Source organism: Aulonocara sp. 'chitande type north' Nkhata Bay, linkage group LG16 (assembly GCF_057382095.1).
Source record: "Aulonocara sp. 'chitande type north' Nkhata Bay isolate Kocher_YH1m ecotype deep benthic linkage group LG16, A_spYH_male_GT1.1, whole genome shotgun sequence".
NCBI classification, from domain to species: Eukaryota; Metazoa; Chordata; class Actinopteri; order Cichliformes; family Cichlidae; genus Aulonocara; species Aulonocara sp. 'chitande type north' Nkhata Bay.
This window is the reverse complement of record NC_141359.1, coordinates 779,283-799,896: the sequence shown is the minus strand read 5'-3', so window position 1 is coordinate 799,896 and position 20,614 is coordinate 779,283. Positions and strand designations below refer to the sequence as shown.

Below are 20,614 nucleotides of genomic sequence, written 5' to 3'. Positions count from 1 at the left end.
TGGGAGTGGTTGTGAAGCGCAGCCTTGGGTGTTGAATCCACTGTTTGAAAAAGGGGACTGGAGGTTGTGCTCTAATTATCCTGGGATTACTTTCCCCAGGGATGTTAGGGTTCCTGGGTCGGTGACCCAGTGTTTTTGTGTTTTTGGTTATTTGATTTTGTTATTTCATTATATTCTAGCTTTGCTTTACGGGTTTTTCTTAGTTAAGGTCCTCTGGGTGGGGTTTGGTTAGAGTTTTAGTGTTTTGGTTTTCTGTCTGTGTTCCTTTGTTGCTGTCTCCCCTGTCTGCTGTATTTCCACGTCCAGTCAGTGTCTGTGTCTGCCCTGGTCCCACGTCTCTGTTCCCTCTGTAGTGCCTGCATGTGAGTCTGTGTCTTTGTTCAGTCTGTGTTTTGTGTTTCCTGTTTTACTTTGAAGGTCTCTGTCTTATCTCAGTGTGTTCAGTTTACGCTTCTTTGGTCTCGTCAGTTCTGATTTGTCCCAGCTGTGTTTCCCTCCTGTTACTCATTCCCTGATTGCTCCCTCTGTGTATTTAAGCCCTGTGTTTCTCTGTGTCTGTGTCGTGATCTACCGGTTATTTTGCTGTGTGTTTTGCCCATCCACCGGTGTTAGTTTATTTTGAGTTTTTTCTAGTTATGTGATGTTTGCGTTCAGCATTAAAGCTGTTTTGGTTTAAGTTCTGTCTCCAGAGTCTGCACCTTGGGTCCTATTACTGTCTGCACACAGCCGTCACCTAACAAGGGAAGTCTATGCCAGGGAACTGACCAGGTTGCTCAGGACATCCTGTGGGTGTTTGTAGGAGTATGGGGCACCTGACCCTTGGATACAAGCCATTAGATCCCCGTACAACTGCAGAAACACCTTAGTTCACATTGACTGCAGACCAGTACTCACTTGAACTGAGTACTCCGCGAAGTCTACCCTTTGTCCATAAAAAAAATGACTAGAACTGATGATACAATACCTAGGCATTGTCAGCGACTCAGTGGGGTTTTCACCAGTGGAAGAAAGGGTTCCTACCCTGAGAAACAGCTCAGAGGTCCATCTGCAGGCAGTGTAATGAACACAAACAAAGGTTGGTTCATAAAATTATAATTATTTTTGAACATGACTGAGAATTTCCAGACAATGTGTAATCAGTGGGTGACACGCTGCTGAGCACTGTTGCCTCAGAGCAACAAGGTCCTGAGTTCACTTCCACCATCTGTTCTCTCTTTGCATGTTCCGCCCCTGTTTGCGTGGGTTCTCCCCGAGTACTCCGGCTTCACCTCACAGTCCAAAGACATGCACTTAGTGGGGATAGAATAATGGCAAACTCTGAATTGCCCATAGGTGTGAATGGTTGTCTCTGTCTATGTGTTAGCCCTGCAACAGACTGGCGACCTCTCCAGGGTGTACCCCGCCTCTCGCCCTGAGACAGCTGAAATAGGCTACAGCCTCTCCCTACCTAAAAAAGAATAAGCAGAAGTGAATGGATGGATGGAGTCATCAGTGTTCACAGACCCTCCAGAGCAGCCACTGCTCAAGAGTTTGTAGGGTGGACTTTTGACAGTACTCCTCTGTTGATGAGCCTTGAATTGCATGTGTGTTTGTTGTCGCTGCCTTTATTTGTAGCCTGTCTTCTTGTAACATAGAGAATTTCTCCTACCTAACGGCCTGTGAGGATACTGGCATCACTTTCTATATCTCTAGTCTTTTCGACACCCAGAAACAAACACTTGAATAAAGAATCTGTGTCCTGAAGGACATAATTAGACCAAACTAATCATACGTGTTGTTGTTACACAGCTTAACTGACATGGAGAGAAAACTTGCTGCAGAGAGGTAAGTTTTGTTTCTTTGTTGTTAATGAAGTTTACCAATGAGACATGAAATGCACCTTAACTTTAAGGAAGCTTGAACACAGACTGTGGACTTAGTAGAGGTTTATGGACGCTCGAAAGAAGTTTGCAACTATGAAAGCGTTGCAGTCTGATGCAAATGTACCTTTGTCTGGCTACTTTTTGGAAAGTTGAGAAGGTTCTGAACCCCTGGGTTTTAAAAAGAATTAACCCTGTATTCAACAAGGAGTTAGAGATTTTACCATGAAGTAAAGTACATCAAATATGGAAATAAAAACTCCAAGGTGCAACATTCTGAAACATACAAAAGATAACTACTGGTTCTGACACTGTACATCAGATCACTGATGGAAACCATAACTCTTGCCTTCATATCGTACAGTATATGTTGAGACATGAAGCTTTTCCTCAAGCTGCATTTTCTCCACACAGATCTGCTCTGAAAGATAAAGATGAAGAACTCAAATCAATCAAACAAAGGTAGCGTGCATGCAGAGAGCTGAATCAATACATTTCACTGTGATGCATGTGTGAAGTTGCAAAACTGAAAAATTGTTGAAGGAGTTTTCCAATATGAAATAATGTCTCGTCAGATAACTGCTTAAAATGTTTTAACACAGCATTGCAGAGATGGAGACATTTTACAAAGACAAACTCAAACAGGAAAGGTAAAGATGTTTCTCACATTTACAGTAGCACATAGAATATTATCTCTTTGCTTTCTTTTTTATTTTTAGCGAGTGCTGTCAAAATAGAAACTGTTGGATATATTCATTAAAGTCTTTAAAAAACGATTGATGCTGCATACTAAAGCAACATTACATCACAGGAATCAAAGACAGATCTGCACCTGGGGAATTTGATACTGAACAAACGTGAAGCTTTTTCATCTCTATTTTCTTCCCACAGGTCTGCTCTGAAAGATAAAGTTGAAGAACTGAAATCAGTCAATGAAAGGTAAAATGAAACAAATATGTTCTTAGAATAGAAAATCAAAAAAACAAACAAAAACAAAACAACACCATATGGTTCTCACAGTTTGTGGACTTTTGGAGTGTTCTTTATCATATAATAAGAATAAACATACTAAGTCCAAATTAAACCAGAGCCAAGCCTGGAGTAACAGCACATGGTACATCACCTCTTTGCTGGTGAAGGGGCTTGAGCCGGTAGGTGATGTCTGGAGATACAGATGAGGTATAGTCACACCCACCTTAATGCTTAGCTCAGGCCGTTGAACCAGTGTCTTGGAGAGGGGTTATACTCTGTCCCACTCTACAGTCGCCCTTAGAGGTGGCGGGCAGGGGTGTCTAATCTTGTATGCACACCTCTGTTTGCTACCTCTACAGTGGGGTTTTCCCCAGTGGAAGAAAGGGTTCCTTCCCTGTGACTTCAGTGTACCGCCTCTGTCAGTGCGCCCCAGGGTGGCTGTGGCTACAATGTAGCTGCCATCACCAGTGTGTGAATGTGTGTGAATGGGTGGATGACTGGATATGTAAAGCGCTTTGGGGTCCTTAGGGACTAGTAAAGCGCTATATAAATACAGGCCATTTACCATTTACCATTTACCTAGTCTTCTTGGAGTGACTAGGTGGTGCGCTTGATAGTCCCCAATCTAGGGACTTCATTGTTCTGCTGGGCCAGTTCGATGCTCCTGTGGTTAACAACACTGTGACCTGTTAGGATGAGCTGTGGCCGCAAGATCATTGGCAACTGCCGTGGTGGTAATTCCAAAACCACATGGTGGGCACGACAGCTGACAGAAGCTATCAAGCTTAAGGTACAATTTTGCAATTCTTGATTAGCTGGTGATACTCCACAGACAGCTTATACTGTATGTACCAATTGAATTCAATTCAATCATATTTATATAGCGACAAATCACATCAACAGTCGCCTCAAGGGGCTTCAGCAGGTGATGTGGTGTATGGCTCTGGTCGTGGCTGATGCAAAAACTGTGGTGTGGAAGAAGTTCGATGAGACCATGGAGTAAGACTCTCGCTTGGCCTCAATATGATTCTGGCAAACAGTCAGAGGACTCAGAAGGGGTCTCAGGTGCCCTCCTCACACTGTATAGATTGGTATTGGTACGCTGCTGACCTCAATTGATGATATTATCAGGCAGTGGAAGGAACACTGACGGCCTCCTCAATGTCACTGTTACGCCCTTTGTAATGGACCCAGAGCCTGGAGTTGAGGGGGAAAACCCATATATCACTGGTTATGAGGTCACTGACGTGGTTGAACAACTGCTCAATGTCGTGCTCCTGGGGTGGATAAGATTCTCCCTGAGTTACTTGAGTCTTTGGATTTTCTAGAGTTGTCCTGGATGGCACACCTCTACAATGTTGCATGGAGGTTGGGAGTGGTTGTGAAGCGCAGCCTTGGGTGTTGAATCCACTGTTTGAAAAAGGGGACTGGAGGTTGTGCTCTAATTATCCTGGGATTACTTTCCCCAGGGATGTTAGGGTTCCTGGGTCGGTGACCCAGTGTTTTTGTGTTTTTGGTTATTTGATTTTGTTATTTCATTATATTCTAGCTTTGCTTTACGGGTTTTTCTTAGTTAAGGTCCTCTGGGTGGGGTTTGGTTAGAGTTTTAGTGTTTTGGTTTTCTGTCTGTGTTCCTTTGTTGCTGTCTCCCCTGTCTGCTGTATTTCCACGTCCAGTCAGTGTCTGTGTCTGCCCTGGTCCCACGTCTCTGTTCCCTCTGTAGTGCCTGCATGTGAGTCTGTGTCTTTGTTCAGTCTGTGTTTTGTGTTTCCTGTTTTACTTTGAAGGTCTCTGTCTTATCTCAGTGTGTTCAGTTTACGCTTCTTTGGTCTCGTCAGTTCTGATTTGTCCCAGCTGTGTTTCCCTCCTGTTACTCATTCCCTGATTGCTCCCTCTGTGTATTTAAGCCCTGTGTTTCTCTGTGTCTGTGTCGTGATCTACCGGTTATTTTGCTGTGTGTTTTGCCCATCCACCGGTGTTAGTTTATTTTGAGTTTTTTCTAGTTATGTGATGTTTGCGTTCAGCATTAAAGCTGTTTTGGTTTAAGTTCTGTCTCCAGAGTCTGCACCTTGGGTCCTATTACTGTCTGCACACAGCCGTCACCTAACAAGGGAAGTCTATGCCAGGGAACTGACCAGGTTGCTCAGGACATCCTGTGGGTGTTTGTAGAAGTATGGGGCACCTGACCCTTGGATACAAGCCATTAGATCCCAGTACAACTGCAGAAACACCTTAGTTCACATTGACTGCAGACCAGTACTCACTTGAACTAAGTACTCCGCGAAGTCTACCCTTTGTCCATAAAAAAAATGACTAGAACTGATGATACAATACCTAGGCATTGTCAGCGACTCGGGGGTTCCCAAAACAGTGTTAGTTTGATAAAATCACTAATCAAAGTAGAAATAGAAAAGTACCAAATCATATTATTAAGAACAGATAGTTCTGTCATTCCAGTTTTTAATTACTTTTTCAGTCAAAAACAACAGTAAATATTAGGTGTGCATGGACCTAAATTCGTAGGATGAAAGTTAAAATTTTTCCATTATTGCTTTAGTCTGTTTCACTTTTGTTGGGTCTTAAAGGACGACTGTGTAGTCTTATGTGTTTAATTTGCTGTAATTCACTCATAAAGTACAATAAGCTGACATGAAATGTTTTTCTTCTTGTCACAGCAGACTTCAGAAAGAAACAGCTCAGAGGTCCAGTGTCCGGCAGTGTAATGAACACAAACAAAGGTTTGTTCATAAAATTATAATTATTTTTGAACATGACTGAGAATTTCCAGACAATGTGTAATCAGTGGGTGACACGCTGCTGAGCACTGTTGCCTCAGAGCAACAAGGTCCTGAGTTCACTTCCACCATCTGTTCTCTCTTTGCATGTTCCGCCCCTGTTTGCGTGGGTTCTCCCCGAGTACTCCGGCTTCACCTCACAGTCCAAAGACATGCACTTAGTGGGGATAGAATAATGGCAAACTCTGAATTGCCCATAGGTGTGAATGGTTGTCTCTGTCTATGTGTTAGCCCTGCAACAGACTGGCGACCTCTCCAGGGTGTACCCCGCCTCTCGCCCTGAGACAGCTGAAATAGGCTACAGCCTCTCCCTACCTAAAAAAGAATAAGCAGAAGTGAATGGATGGATGGAGTCATCAGTGTTCACAGACCCTCCAGAGCAGCCACTGCTCAAGAGTTTGTAGGGTGGACTTTTGACAGTACTCCTCTGTTGATGAGCCTTGAATTGCATGTGTGTTTGTTGTCGCTGCCTTTATTTGTAGCCTGTCTTCTTGTAACATAGAGAATTTCTCCTACCTAACGGCCTGTGAGGATACTGGCATCACTTTCTATATCTCTAGTCTTTTCGACACCCAGAAACAAACACTTGAATAAAGAATCTGTGTCCTGAAGGACATAATTAGACCAAACTAATCATACGTGTTGTTGTTACACAGCTTAACTGACATGGAGAGAAAACTTGCTGCAGAGAGGTAAGTTTTGTTTCTTTGTTGTTAATGAAGTTTACCAATGAGACATGAAATGCACCTTAACTTTAAGGAAGCTTGAACACAGACTGTGGACTTAGTAGAGGTTTATGGACGCTCGAAAGAAGTTTGCAACTATGAAAGCGTTGCAGTCTGATGCAAATGTACCTTTGTCTGGCTACTTTTTGGAAAGTTGAGAAGGTTCTGAACCCCTGGGTTTTAAAAAGAATTAACCCTGTATTCAACAAGGAGTTAGAGATTTTACCATGAAGTAAAGTACATCAAATATGGAAATAAAAACTCCAAGGTGCAACATTCTGAAACATACAAAAGATAACTACTGGTTCTGACACTGTACATCAGATCACTGATGGAAACCATAACTGTACTGGCCTCGTAGAACCACTTTCTACTATCCAGGAGTTAAACACCTCCACACAAAAGTCACTGACGCCAGAGTGGGTTTAGACCTTGCTTTATATGGCAGGTGTGAAACTGTAACAACAAAATACAGTTTATATGAGTGGCAAATTAAATAATTACTTGAGGAGCTGCGTGACCAAGTGCTAATGCTAACACCAAACAACTGTCTACGAACGATAAATTAGCACGCGTAATACAACATCTAATTAATTGCTATTAATCAACATAAAAGTGCCAAACAATAATGCATACTCACAGGGAATGCCTTTTTATCAGCCTTTCACAGCATAAATCACAGCATAGATCACATTCAGTCGATTGTCTGATTCTTTCTTACACTTCCCCCGTCTGCACACGGACCATGCCTTTCTCTTAAAGGGCCAGTGCACTAACCAAACAAATCAAACATGTACAAATTTGACAATAGTCAGAACACTCCCCGCCTGGTATCTTAGGGATACCACAACAGATATCTAAACATCACTAGATAACAGAAAAACCATTTCAGAAATGGGTCTATAATAAGTCTTAACATTTCCCTTGGAAGCAACTCTAACTTTGGCCTTTCTGATGATTCCATCTTCACTCGCAACTGTCTTTTCAATTACGCCCATTGGCCACTCATTTCTTCTTGTTTGTTTGTCCTTGAGGAGAACAACATCTCCCTGTTTAATGTCAATGTTCTTGTGGTGCCACTTTTGACGAATTTGGAGGCTGTGCAAGTATTCCTTGCGCCATCTGCTCCAGAAAGTGTCTGCAAGGAACTGAACCCGCTTCCAATGGCTTCTGAGCATTTCTTTGGGTCCTACATCATCACAGATGGCGGGCACAACTCCAGTCTTTTGTGTCAGCAGCATCGCCGGTGAGAGAATGTGAGGATGTTCTGGGTCTGATGATACTGGCAACAATGGTAGTGCATTCAGTATAGCTGTGACTTCCGCAAGAAATGTGATCAAGATCTCATGAGTGAGTTGAACACGACCAGTTTGCAGCAGCATGTTATCAAGTATTCGCCGTGCTAAACCAATCATCCGTTCCCATACTCCCCCCATGTGGGAAGAATGGGGAGGATTGAAAACCCAGGAACACTTCTGGTCCTGCAGAAAGTGTTGCACTTTGTCCTTCTCTGGTGCATTTGTGGCCATCTCTTTGTGAGCACCAATGAAATTAGTGCCGCAGTCCGAGCGCAGTTGTTTTGCGGGTCCTCGGAGGGCGAAGAAACGCCTCAGTGCATTAATGAAACTTGAAGAGCTCATCTCCTCCACTACTTCGATGTGGACAGCTCTTGTACACAGGCACGTGAATAATATTGCCCACCGCTTCCTGTTTGCTTGTCCCCCTCTTGTACGCCTTGTAGTTACTTCCCATGGGCCAAACATGTCCATGCCTACGTAAGAAAAGGGGGGCTCAACTTGGAGGCAATCTACAGGCAAATCACTCATTAATTGCTCTTCAAACTTCCCTCTCAGTTTCTTGCATGTCACACATTTACTTATGACTCTGTTAATACATGCTTTCCCTCCTACAATCCACAAGCCACTTTCTCGGACAGCGCCCTCTGTAAAATGCCTGCCTTGATGGCTTACTTGCTCATGGTGGTGGCGCACAAGGAGGGTAGTGATGTAGTGACTGCCTGGCAAGATAATAGGGTTGGTGTCTTTTACTCCCAGCCCCGCGCGATTAATGCGACCACCAATCCTCAGCAGATTGTCACTTCCAATCACAGGGTTTAGTTTTACCAGCAGGCTGTTTTTTGGGAGGTTCTGTTTTTCAGAGATCCGCTTTATCTCTTCTGCATATGTTTCAAACTGCACATTTTTAATGATCATTGTCTCTGCTTGATCTAATAGTTCTGGGGTGATGGCCGTTTTACAGATGTGCCATCCTTTACAGTTTGGCTCAACGTTTGATTGTGAAAAGCATTGTGCGATGTGAATCAAGTTTGACATGGTTTTCCGAAGTGAGCGCCATGTGGAGAAACGCTCCCAATGTCCTGAGCCCAAAACTTCCTTTGTTATGTTAGTGCAAAGTGTCTTTACCTCTGGGCGCACCTCTGCATCGTTGTCTGGGTCCAGCAGTTTGTAATCAGTCTGCTCTAGATGGATGTATGAAGGGCACTGGAGAAACGCTGGACCTGTGAACCATGTCGTGTGTTCTAACTCAGCGGCTGGAACTGATCGTGAGCCGTGGTCAGCAGGATTCTGGTCGGTCGTAACGAAATGCCATTGCTCTGGAGTAGTTGACTCTCTAATACGACACACACGATTGTTTACATAGACATAAAAACGTCTGGATTGGTTGTGAATATAACCAAGAACCACCTTGCTGTCTGTATAGAAACTAGTTTTGTCTATGGGGTGATCAATCTCTTCACATATGACCTCTGCCATTTCAACCGCCATTACTGCGGCGCAGAGTTCGAGCCTAGGTACAGTGAGCTCTGGCTGTGGAGCGAGTCGTGCCTTACCTAGGGCAAACCCAACCTCTGTCTTGCCATCCCCAGTGGTGACCTTGAGGTATGACACTGCACATATTGCCTTCATGGACGCATCTGAAAAGACACAAAGTTCTACACATTTAGCCTGTAACAGTGACATCTTAGTGTAAGTGCGTGGAACGTTGACTTTGCTGAGGCATTGGAGGGACTGTTGCCATTCTATCCATCTGCCTTTCAGATCCTCTGGAAGAGGTGAGTCCCACTCTGTTGTCTGTAGCGACAACTCTCTTAGAAGCAGGCGTCCTCGAATGGTGATTGGGGCCAAAAACCCAAGCGGGTCAAACACACTGTTCACAGTTGAAAGGACTCCTCTTCGTGTGTATGGCTTTTCAGCATGAGGAATGTGAAAGGTGAAATAGTCCTACATTATATTCCACTTTACTCCAAGACTGCGCTGATCTGGGAGTTCATCCTTGAACAGATCCAGATTTTGGAGATCCTTGGCTCGGTCTTGAGGTGCGAATGCGTCCATCACTTCAACCTTATTTGATGCTATTTTTAAGAGGCGAAGGTTTGAGTCTGCTAGCATGTCTTGTGTCCGTTTCAGGAGGTCGATAGCATCATGTTCTGTGGGGACAGACTTTAAAGCATCATCCACATAAAAATCACGCTCAATGAAATGGCGAACATCTGACCCGTATTTGGCTTCCCCCTTTTGCGCGGCCCTCCTCAGACCATATGTGGCCACAGCAGGCGAGGGGCTGTTTCCAAATACATGCACACACATTCTGTAATCCACGAGCTCTTTCTGTGGATCGTTGTCTTTGTGCCAGACAAACCTCAGTACATCTCTGCAGTCCTCGCGCACCAGGAAGCAATAGAACATCTGCTGGATATCTGCGGTTACTGCGACTGGATGTTTTCTGAACCTCACTAGCACACCTAATAGACTGTTATTCAGATTAGGTCCTGATAACAGCACTGTGTTGAGCGACATACCTTCAAACTGCGCGCTGGAGTCAAATACCACTTGGATTTGTGACGGCTTTTGAGGATGGTACACTCCGAAATAGGGCAGGTACCAATGCTCTTTGTTCTCTTGTACTGGGGGTGCGAGCTCCGCGTGCCCATTGTCCAACATTTTCTGCATAAAGTCTATCAGGTGAACTTTCATTTTTGGGTTTTTATCTAGAGTTCGTTCAAGTGACTTGAAGCGACTGAGTGCGTAGCGGCGATTGTTAGGCAGCAATGCTCTGGGCTGGCGAAACGGCAGTGGAGCCACCCAGCTTTGTGACTCATCCTGGAAACACTCATTGTCCATGATATTCAGGAACTGCAGATCTTCCATGGAGGGTGCAAGCTTATTGTCGTTCTTGGTCTGGCAGAAAACATTGTTTCCTATAGTTCTGTTTTGTGTTCTGTCCTTTATGTTTGGACCACCAAGTACTAAGTGTTGATTTAAGAGACTGGTGTCTGGCTTGACAGTAAAGTGGCTTTCGCACGGGGAAAAAAGAGTTGGCCTTCCATCCGATAGAACGTGAGTCTTAAAGGTAGAGACTTGGGAAGGCTTATGAGTATTGCCTAAGCACACATCTCCTATTATCACCCAGCCTAAGTCCAGTCTCTGTGCGTATGGTGCATTGTGCGGACCATTGACCTGACTGCGCACTTTGTGAACTCTCAAAATGTCTCTTCCAAGCAACAGCAAAATGTCTGCACCACTGTCTAAGGGTGGTATTTTGTGTGCTATGCCTTTGAGGTGACTGTGTGCGTGAGCCGCAGAGGGAGTGGGAATTTCCTCTCTTTTGTTAGGAATCATGTTGCATTCAATTAACATGGGCAGCTGAATAGCGAGGGAGCTATCGATCGCCTCTATCGTATACCCAGAGGCTCTTCTGCCAGAAGTGAGACCTACGCCACTGCATGTCTGGAGGGTGTATGGCTCTGCCTTACCATTAATCTCGAACATGTCAAAAAACTCAGAGCGTGCTAGTGAAACGTTACTCTGGTCATCTAGCATGACGTACATTCTCTGGCGTTTACTAGGATCATTGGCAGGGTAAACGTTAACCAGGCATATTTTTGAGCAAGATTTCCCAGAAAATCCTTCCCCACATACCTCAGTGCAACTTGAAACAACTGCGGTCTCTTTTAATTCTCGTTTCTCCCCGCCGTGACTTGTTGTGGGCTGAAGAGCTTTGGGAAGGTGAGGAACATCTGCATGAAGAGCTGTTGGGTGCTTATCACTGTTACATTCAGAGCATTTGATTTCTGCTTGACAGTCGCGAGCTACGTGTTTGTTAGAAGCGCAGCACTTGAAACAGATGTTGTGTTGCTTTAATATTGCCTTTCGTTCCTGAATTGGCTTTTCTCTGAAACTTCTGCACTGTTGTAAGGCGTGAGGTTTGTTGTGCACAGGACAACATTTGTCCGGTCCTTCTTCAGATATGGCTGTAACGTTGGTTTTATGCACTGAAACTGACCTGCGGTTGTTGCTGTAACCATCTCCAAGCTTGTCCCTTTTAACTCCAGAGTTGCAGGTTGACAGCAGATTGAAGCTTGGGTCGTTGCGTGCCTTTGCTTGTGTCTGTATGAACTGTAAGAAGAACGTGAATGGAGGGAAGGTTACCCTGTGCCGCTGTTTGTAGTGTGAGCCTTCCATCATCCACTTGTCTTGTATCCCATACGGCAGCTTATCCACAATGGGAGCAACACCTCGCGCTGTATCGAGATAGGAGAGTCCATGCAAGTACCCTTCTTGTTTCGCTGCATTTATCTCCTGCAACAGATCACTCAACTCTCTTAGTTTTTGATTGTCTCTGGGCCCTATTTTAGGAAATTGATCAAGTTTGGTGAAAAGAGCACTTTCAATGGCTTCTGGCGACCCATAGGTTTCTTCTAGCCTCTCCCAGATTAGCTCTAATGCCACAGCTGGGTTTGTTATGTTTACAGCTTTGATGCGATGTGCATGCTTGGTAGATTCTGGGCCAAGTGATTTTACAAGGAGGTCGATTTGTTCAGACGCCCTAAGCTCTAGAGTGTCAATGGCGTTGATGAAAGATGACTTCCAAGATAAATAGTTCTCCGGCTTGTCATCAAACTTGGTGAGTTCAGAGGTTAACAGCTGACTTCTCATTAAATATTTGGCAAGCTTATAAGAGTCCCTAGAGGAATTTGGATCTGGAGGGTAGTACCGAAAACGTCCAGCAGAGGGTGGTGTAAACCCTGGTGAGACATGGCTTAGGTGCTGCTGATAGTTAACAGAGTGTAACTGTTGTCCTTGCCTTTCAGGTGAATAATCTCTTTGATCAGGGGTTCTGAGGGGGCCATAGTCCTTTGGTGCTGAGGGCAGTTCATCCGGTGACACGTCCGGTGGCCTAGGTCGATTTGCATATTCGCCCTTTTCTATTTTGACGTCCTTTGATTTGACTGAATCACTGCGTGCCTGATGCATATTGACATAGTCTGTAGTTCGCTCATGAGAACTCTGTGTCTCCTTTGGTAAGCTCAGGTGCTCATCACTCATGTCAAAACTTGCAACAGCAGACTCCAAGACAGCTGCTTCAGCGGCTGCGGCCTCAGCTTCACTTTCTTTTGCTAGAACATCAAGCTTTGCATCTAATTTGGCTCTTTCTACTTTAAATTCAACTTCCTTCTTTGCAAACTCAGCTCTTTTTTGGGCAGCTTCAGCTCTGGGGCGATCGTGGCTCAAGAGTTAGGAGTTCACCTTGTAATCGGAAGGTTGCCGGTTCGAGCCCCGGCTTGGACAGTCTCGGTCGTTGTGTCCTTCACCCGTTGCCTACTGGTGGTGGTCAGAGGGCCCGGTGGCGCCAGTGTCCGGCAGCCTCGCCTCTGTCAGTGCGCCCCAGGGTGGCTGTGGCTACAATGTAGCTTGCCATCACCAGTGTGTGAATGTGTGTGTGTGAATGGGTGGATGACTGGATATGTAAAGCGCTTTGGGGTCCTTAGGGACTAGCAAAGCGCTATATAAATACAGGCCATTTACCATTTAGCGCGGGCAGTAGCGGCGGCTAACATTACACTGGCAGTGGAAGAGCGGCTAGATTTCTTTGACGTCGTGGATCTTACTTCATATCCTTCTTTCTCCATCTTTAAGCTGATTGAATGTGCATTTATGCTGACCTGGTGTCACTGCGTCTGTCGTGCTGGTCTGGATACAGCGTGTAACAATGCAGTCTTCATCGTTGTTGTAGGGTGTCCCTTTTCACTGTACTGGCCTCGTAGAACCACTTTCTACTATCCAGGAGTTAAACACCTCCACACAAAAGTCACTGACGCCAGAGTGGGTTTAGACCTTGCTTTATATGGCAGGTGTGAAACTGTAACAACAAAATACAGTTTATATGAGTGGCAAATTAAATAATTACTTGAGGAGCTGCGTGACCAAGTGCTAATGCTAACACCAAACAACTGTCTACGAACGATAAATTAGCACGCGTAATACAACATCTAATTAATTGCTATTAATCAACATAAAAGTGCCAAACAATAATGCATACTCACAGGGAATGCCTTTTTATCAGCCTTTCACAGCATAAATCACAGCATAGATCACATTCAGTCGATTGTCTGATTCTTTCTTACACTTCCCCCGTCTGCACACGGACCATGCCTTTCTCTTAAAGGGCCAGTGCACTAACCAAACAAATCAAACATGTACAAATTTGACAATAGTCAGAACAATAACTCTTGCCTTCATATCATACAGTATATGTTGAGACATGAAGCTTTTCCTCAAGCTGCATTTTCTCCACACAGATCTGCTCTGAAAGATAAAGATGAAGAACTCAAATCAATCAAACAAAGGTAGCGTGCATGCAGAGAGCTGAATCAATACATTTCACTGTGATGCATGTGTGAAGTTGCAAAACTGAAAAATTGTTGAAGGAGTTTTCCAATATGAAATAATGTCTCGTCAGATAACTGCTTAAAATGTTTTAACACAGCATTGCAGAGATGGAGACATTTTACAAAGACAAACTCAAACAGGAAAGGTAAAGATGTTTCTCACATTTACAGTAGCACATAGAATATTATCTCTTTGCTTTCTTTTTTATTTTTAGCGAGTGCTGTCAAAATAGAAACTGTTGGATATATTCATTAAAGTCTTTAAAAAACGATTGATGCTGCATACTAAAGCAACATTACATCACAGGAATCAAAGACAGATCTGCACCTGGGGAATTTGATACTGAACAAACGTGAAGCTTTTTCATCTCTATTTTCTTCCCACAGGTCTGCTCTGAAAGATAAAGTTGAAGAACTGAAATCAGTCAATGAAAGGTAAAATGAAACAAATATGTTCTTAGAATAGAAAATCAAAAAAACAAACAAAAACAAAACAACACCATATGGTTCTCACAGTTTGTGGACTTTTGGAGTGTTCTTTATCATATAATAAGAATAAACATACTAAGTCCAAATTAAACCAGAGCCAAGCCTGGAGTAACAGCACATGGTACATCACCTCTTTGCTGGTGAAGGGGCTTGAGCCGGTAGGTGATGTCTGGAGATACAGATGAGGTATAGTCACACCCACCTTAATGCTTAGCTCAGGCCGTTGAACCAGTGTCTTGGAGAGGGGTTATACTCTGTCCCACTCTACAGTCGCCCTTAGAGGTGGCGGGCAGGGGTGTCTAATCTTGTATGCACACCTCTGTTTGCTACCTCTACAGTGGGGTTTTCCCCAGTGGAAGAAAGGGTTCCTTCCCTGTGACTTCAGTGTACCGCCTCTGTCAGTGCGCCCCAGGGTGGCTGTGGCTACAATGTAGCTGCCATCACCAGTGTGTGAATGTGTGTGAATGGGTGGATGACTGGATATGTAAAGGGCTTTGGGGTCCTTAGGGACTAGTAAAGCGCTATATAAATACAGGCCATTTACCATTTACCATTTACCTAGTCTTCTTGGAGTGACTAGGTGGTGCGCTTGATAGTCCCCAATCTAGAGACTTCATTGTTCTGCTGGGCCAGTTCGATTCTCCCTGAGTTACTTGAGTCTTTGGATTTTCTAGAGTTGTCCTGGATGGCACACCTCTACAATGTTGCATGGAGGTTGGGAGTGGTTGTGAAGCGCAGCCTTGGGTGTTGAATCCACTGTTTGAAAAAGGGGACTGGAGGTTGTGCTCTAATTATCCTGGGATTACTTTCCCCAGGGATGTTAGGGTTCCTGGGTCGGTGACCCAGTGTTTTTGTGTTTTTGGTTATTTGATTTTGTTATTTCATTATATTCTAGCTTTGCTTTACGGGTTTTTCTTAGTTAAGGTCCTCTGGGTGGGGTTTGGTTAGAGTTTTAGTGTTTTGGTTTTCTGTCTGTGTTCCTTTGTTGCTGTCTCCCCTGTCTGCTGTATTTCCACGTCCAGTCAGTGTCTGTGTCTGCCCTGGTCCCACGTCTCTGTTCCCTCTGTAGTGCCTGCATGTGAGTCTGTGTCTTTGTTCAGTCTGTGTTTTGTGTTTCCTGTTTTACTTTGAAGGTCTCTGTCTTATCTCAGTGTGTTCAGTTTACGCTTCTTTGGTCTCGTCAGTTCTGATTTGTCCCAGCTGTGTTTCCCTCCTGTTACTCATTCCCTGATTGCTCCCTCTGTGTATTTAAGCCCTGTGTTTCTCTGTGTCTGTGTCGTGATCTACCGGTTATTTTGCTGTGTGTTTTGCCCATCCACCGGTGTTAGTTTATTTTGAGTTTTTTCTAGTTATGTGATGTTTGCGTTCAGCATTAAAGCTGTTTTGGTTTAAGTTCTGTCTCCAGAGTCTGCACCTTGGGTCCTATTACTGTCTGCACACAGCCGTCACCTAACAAGGGAAGTCTATGCCAGGGAACTGACCAGGTTGCTCAGGACATCCTGTGGGTGTTTGTAGAAGTATGGGGCACCTGACCCTTGGATACAAGCCATTAGATCCCAGTACAACTGCAGAAACACCTTAGTTCACATTGACTGCAGACCAGTACTCACTTGAACTAAGTACTCCGCGAAGTCTACCCTTTGTCCATAAAAAAAATGACTAGAACTGATGATACAATACCTAGGCATTGTCAGCGACTCGGGGGTTCCCAAAACAGTGTTAGTTTGATAAAATCACTAATCAAAGTAGAAATAGAAAAGTACCAAATCATATTATTAAGAACAGATAGTTCTGTCATTCCAGTTTTTAATTACTTTTTCAGTCAAAAACAACAGTAAATATTAGGTGTGCATGGACCTAAATTCGTAGGATGAAAGTTAAAATTTTTCCATTATTGCTTTAGTCTGTTTCACTTTTGTTGGGTCTTAAAGGACGACTGTGTAGTCTTATGTGTTTAATTTGCTGTAATTCACTCATAAAGTACAATAAGCTGACATGAAATGTTTTTCTTCTTGTCACAGCAGACTTCAGAAAGAAACAGCTCAGAGGTCCAGTGTCCGGCAGTGTAATGAACACAAACAAAGGTTTGTTCATAAAATTATAATTATTTTTGAACATGACTGAGAATTTCCAGACAATGTGTAATCAGTGGGTGACACGCTGCTGAGCACTGTTGCCTCAGAGCAACAAGGTCCTGAGTTCACTTCCACCATCTGTTCTCTCTTTGCATGTTCCGCCCCTGTTTGCGTGGGTTCTCCCCGAGTACTCCGGCTTCACCTCACAGTCCAAAGACATGCACTTAGTGGGGATAGAATAATGGCAAACTCTGAATTGCCCATAGGTGTGAATGGTTGTCTCTGTCTATGTGTTAGCCCTGCAACAGACTGGCGACCTCTCCAGGGTGTACCCCGCCTCTCGCCCTGAGACAGCTGAAATAGGCTACAGCCTCTCCCTACCTAAAAAAGAATAAGCAGAAGTGAATGGATGGATGGAGTCATCAGTGTTCACAGACCCTCCAGAGCAGCCACTGCTCAAGAGTTTGTAGGGTGGACTTTTGACAGTACTCCTCTGTTGATGAGCCTTGAATTGCATGTGTGTTTGTTGTCGCTGCCTTTATTTGTAGCCTGTCTTCTTGTAACATAGAGAATTTCTCCTACCTAACGGCCTGTGAGGATACTGGCATCACTTTCTATATCTCTAGTCTTTTCGACACCCAGAAACAAACACTTGAATAAAGAATCTGTGTCCTGAAGGACATAATTAGACCAAACTAATCATACGTGTTGTTGTTACACAGCTTAACTGACATGGAGAGAAAACTTGCTGCAGAGAGGTAAGTTTTGTTTCTTTGTTGTTAATGAAGTTTACCAATGAGACATGAAATGCACCTTAACTTTAAGGAAGCTTGAACACAGACTGTGGACTTAGTAGAGGTTTATGGACGCTCGAAAGAAGTTTGCAACTATGAAAGCGTTGCAGTCTGATGCAAATGTACCTTTGTCTGGCTACTTTTTGGAAAGTTGAGAAGGTTCTGAACCCCTGGGTTTTAAAAAGAATTAACCCTGTATTCAACAAGGAGTTAGAGATTTTACCATGAAGTAAAGTACATCAAATATGGAAATAAAAACTCCAAGGTGCAACATTCTGAAACATACAAAAGATAACTACTGGTTCTGACACTGTACATCAGATCACTGATGGAAACCATAACTGTACTGGCCTCGTAGAACCACTTTCTACTATCCAGGAGTTAAACACCTCCACACAAAAGTCACTGACGCCAGAGTGGGTTTAGACCTTGCTTTATATGGCAGGTGTGAAACTGTAACAACAAAATACAGTTTATATGAGTGGCAAATTAAATAATTACTTGAGGAGCTGCGTGACCAAGTGCTAATGCTAACACCAAACAACTGTCTACGAACGATAAATTAGCACGCGTAATACAACATCTAATTAATTGCTATTAATCAACATAAAAGTGCCAAACAATAATGCATACTCACAGGGAATGCCTTTTTATCAGCCTTTCACAGCATAAATCACAGCATAGATCACATTCAGTCGATTGTCTGATTCTTTCTTACACTTCCCCCGTCTGCACACGGACCATGCCTTTCTCTTAAAGGGCCAGTGCACTAACCAAACAAATCAAACATGTACAAATTTGACAATAGTCAGAACACTCCCCGCCTGGTATCTTAGGGATACCACAACAGATATCTAAACATCACTAGATAACAGAAAAACCATTTCAGAAATGGGTCTATAATAAGTCTTAACATTTCCCTTGGAAGCAACTCTAACTTTGGCCTTTCTGATGATTCCATCTTCACTCGCAACTGTCTTTTCAATTACGCCCATTGGCCACTCATTTCTTCTTGTTTGTTTGTCCTTGAGGAGAACAACATCTCCCTGTTTAATGTCAATGTTCTTGTGGTGCCACTTTTGACGAATTTGGAGGCTGTGCAAGTATTCCTTGCGCCATCTGCTCCAGAAAGTGTCTGCAAGGAACTGAACCCGCTTCCAATGGCTTCTGAGCATTTCTTTGGGTCCTACATCATCACAGATGGCGGGCACAACTCCAGTCTTTTGTGTCAGCAGCATCGCCGGTGAGAGAATGTGAGGATGTTCTGGGTCTGATGATACTGGCAACAATGGTAGTGCATTCAGTATAGCTGTGACTTCCGCAAGAAATGTGATCAAGATCTCATGAGTGAGTTGAACACGACCAGTTTGCAGCAGCATGTTATCAAGTATTCGCCGTGCTAAACCAATCATCCGTTCCCATACTCCCCCCATGTGGGAAGAATGGGGAGGATTGAAAACCCAGGAACACTTCTGGTCCTGCAGAAAGTGTTGCACTTTGTCCTTCTCTGGTGCATTTGTGGCCATCTCTTTGTGAGCACCAATGAAATTAGTGCCGCAGTCCGAGCGCAGTTGTTTTGCGGGTCCTCGGAGGGCGAAGAAACGCCTCAGTGCATTAATGAAACTTGAAGAGCTCATCTCCTCCACTACTTCGATGTGGACAGCTCTTGTACACAGGCACGTGAATAATATTGCCCACCGCTTCCTGTTTGCTTGTCCCCCTCTTGTACGCCTTGTAGTTACTTCCCATGGGCCAAACATGTCCATGCCTACGTAAGAAAAGGGGGGCTCAACTTGGAGGCGATCTACAGGCAAATCACTCATTAATTGCTCTTCAAACTTCCCTCTCAGTTTCTTGCATGTCACACATTTACTTATGACTCTGTTAATACATGCTTTCCCTCCTACAATCCACAAGCCACTTTCTCGGACAGCGCCCTCTGTAAAATGCCTGCCTTGATGGCTTACTTGCTCATGGTGGTGGCGCACAAGGAGGGTAGTGATGTAGTGACTGCCTGGCAAGATAATAGGGTTGGTGTCTTTTACTCCCAGCCCCGCGCGATTAATGCGACCACCAATCCTCAGCAGATTGTCACTTCCAATCACAGGGTTTAGTTTTACCAGCAGGCTGTTTTTTGGGAGGTTCTGTTTTTCAGAGATCCGCTTTATCTCTTCTGCATATGTTTCAAACTGCACATTTTTAATGATCATTGTCTCTGCTTGATCTAATAGTTCTGGGGTGATGGCCGTTTTACAGATGTGCCATCCTTTACAGTTTGGCTCAACGTTTGATTGTGAAAAGCATTGTGCGATGTGAATCAAGTTTGACATGGTTTTCCGAAGTGAGCGCCATGTGGAGAAACGCTCCCAATGTCCTGAGCCCAAAACTTCCTTTGTTATGTTAGTGCAAAGTGTCTTTACCTCTGGGCGCACCTCTGCATCGTTGTCTGGGTCCAGCAGTTTGTAATCAGTCTGCTCTAGATGGATGTATGAAGGGCACTGGAGAAACGCTGGACCTGTGAACCATGTCGTGTGTTCTAACTCAGCGGCTGGAACTGATCGTGAGCCGTGGTCAGCAGGATTCTGGTCGGTCGTAACGAAATGCCATTGCTCTGGAGTAGTTGACTCTCTAATACGACACACACGATTGTTTACATAGACATAAAAACGTCTGGATTGGTTGTGAATATAACCAAGAACCACCTTGCTGTCTGTATAGAAACTAGTTTTGTCTATGGGGTGATCAATCTCTTCACATATGACCTCTGCCATTTCAACCGCCATTACTGCGGCGCAGAGTTCGAGCCTAGGTACAGTGAGCTCTGGCTGTGGAGCGAGTCGTGCCTTACCTAGGGCAAACCCAACCTCTGTCTTGCCATCCCCAGTGGTGACCTTGAGGTATGACACTGCACATATTGCCTTCATGGACGCATCTGAAAAGACACAAAGTTCTACACATTTAGCCTGTAACAGTGACATCTTAGTGTAAGTGCGTGGAACGTTGACTTTGCTGAGGCATTGGAGGGACTGTTGCCATTCTATCCATCTGCCTTTCAGATCCTCTGGAAGAGGTGAGTCCCACTCTGTTGTCTGTAGCGACAACTCTCTTAGAAGCAGGCGTCCTCGAATGGTGATTGGGGCCAAAAACCCAAGCGGGTCAAACACACTGTTCACAGTTGAAAGGACTCCTCTTCGTGTGTATGGCTTTTCAGCATG

At 44.2% G+C, this 20,614-nt stretch overlaps 1 protein-coding gene across 1 annotated transcript in view; it reads left to right on the top strand.

Moving 5' to 3' along the window:
* The first annotated feature begins 1,056 nt into the window (after positions 1–1,056).
* LOC147310732 (uncharacterized) overlaps positions 1,057–20,614 on the top strand; it is a 31,758-nt gene continuing 12,200 nt past the window's right edge. Inside the window, exons 1-12 of the mRNA XM_086267062.1 lie at positions 1,057–1,075; positions 1,789–1,824; positions 2,274–2,321; positions 2,462–2,509; positions 2,751–2,798; positions 5,507–5,569; positions 6,283–6,318; positions 13,952–13,999; positions 14,140–14,187; positions 14,429–14,476; positions 16,552–16,614; positions 17,328–17,363. Of these exons, the coding sequence (XP_086123188.1) occupies positions 1,799–1,824; positions 2,274–2,321; positions 2,462–2,509; positions 2,751–2,798; positions 5,507–5,569; positions 6,283–6,318; positions 13,952–13,999; positions 14,140–14,187; positions 14,429–14,476; positions 16,552–16,614; positions 17,328–17,363 (512 nt within the window). The 5' untranslated portion in view covers positions 1,057–1,075; positions 1,789–1,798. The remainder of the gene's footprint in view (positions 1,076–1,788; positions 1,825–2,273; positions 2,322–2,461; positions 2,510–2,750; positions 2,799–5,506; positions 5,570–6,282; positions 6,319–13,951; positions 14,000–14,139; positions 14,188–14,428; positions 14,477–16,551; positions 16,615–17,327; positions 17,364–20,614) is intronic.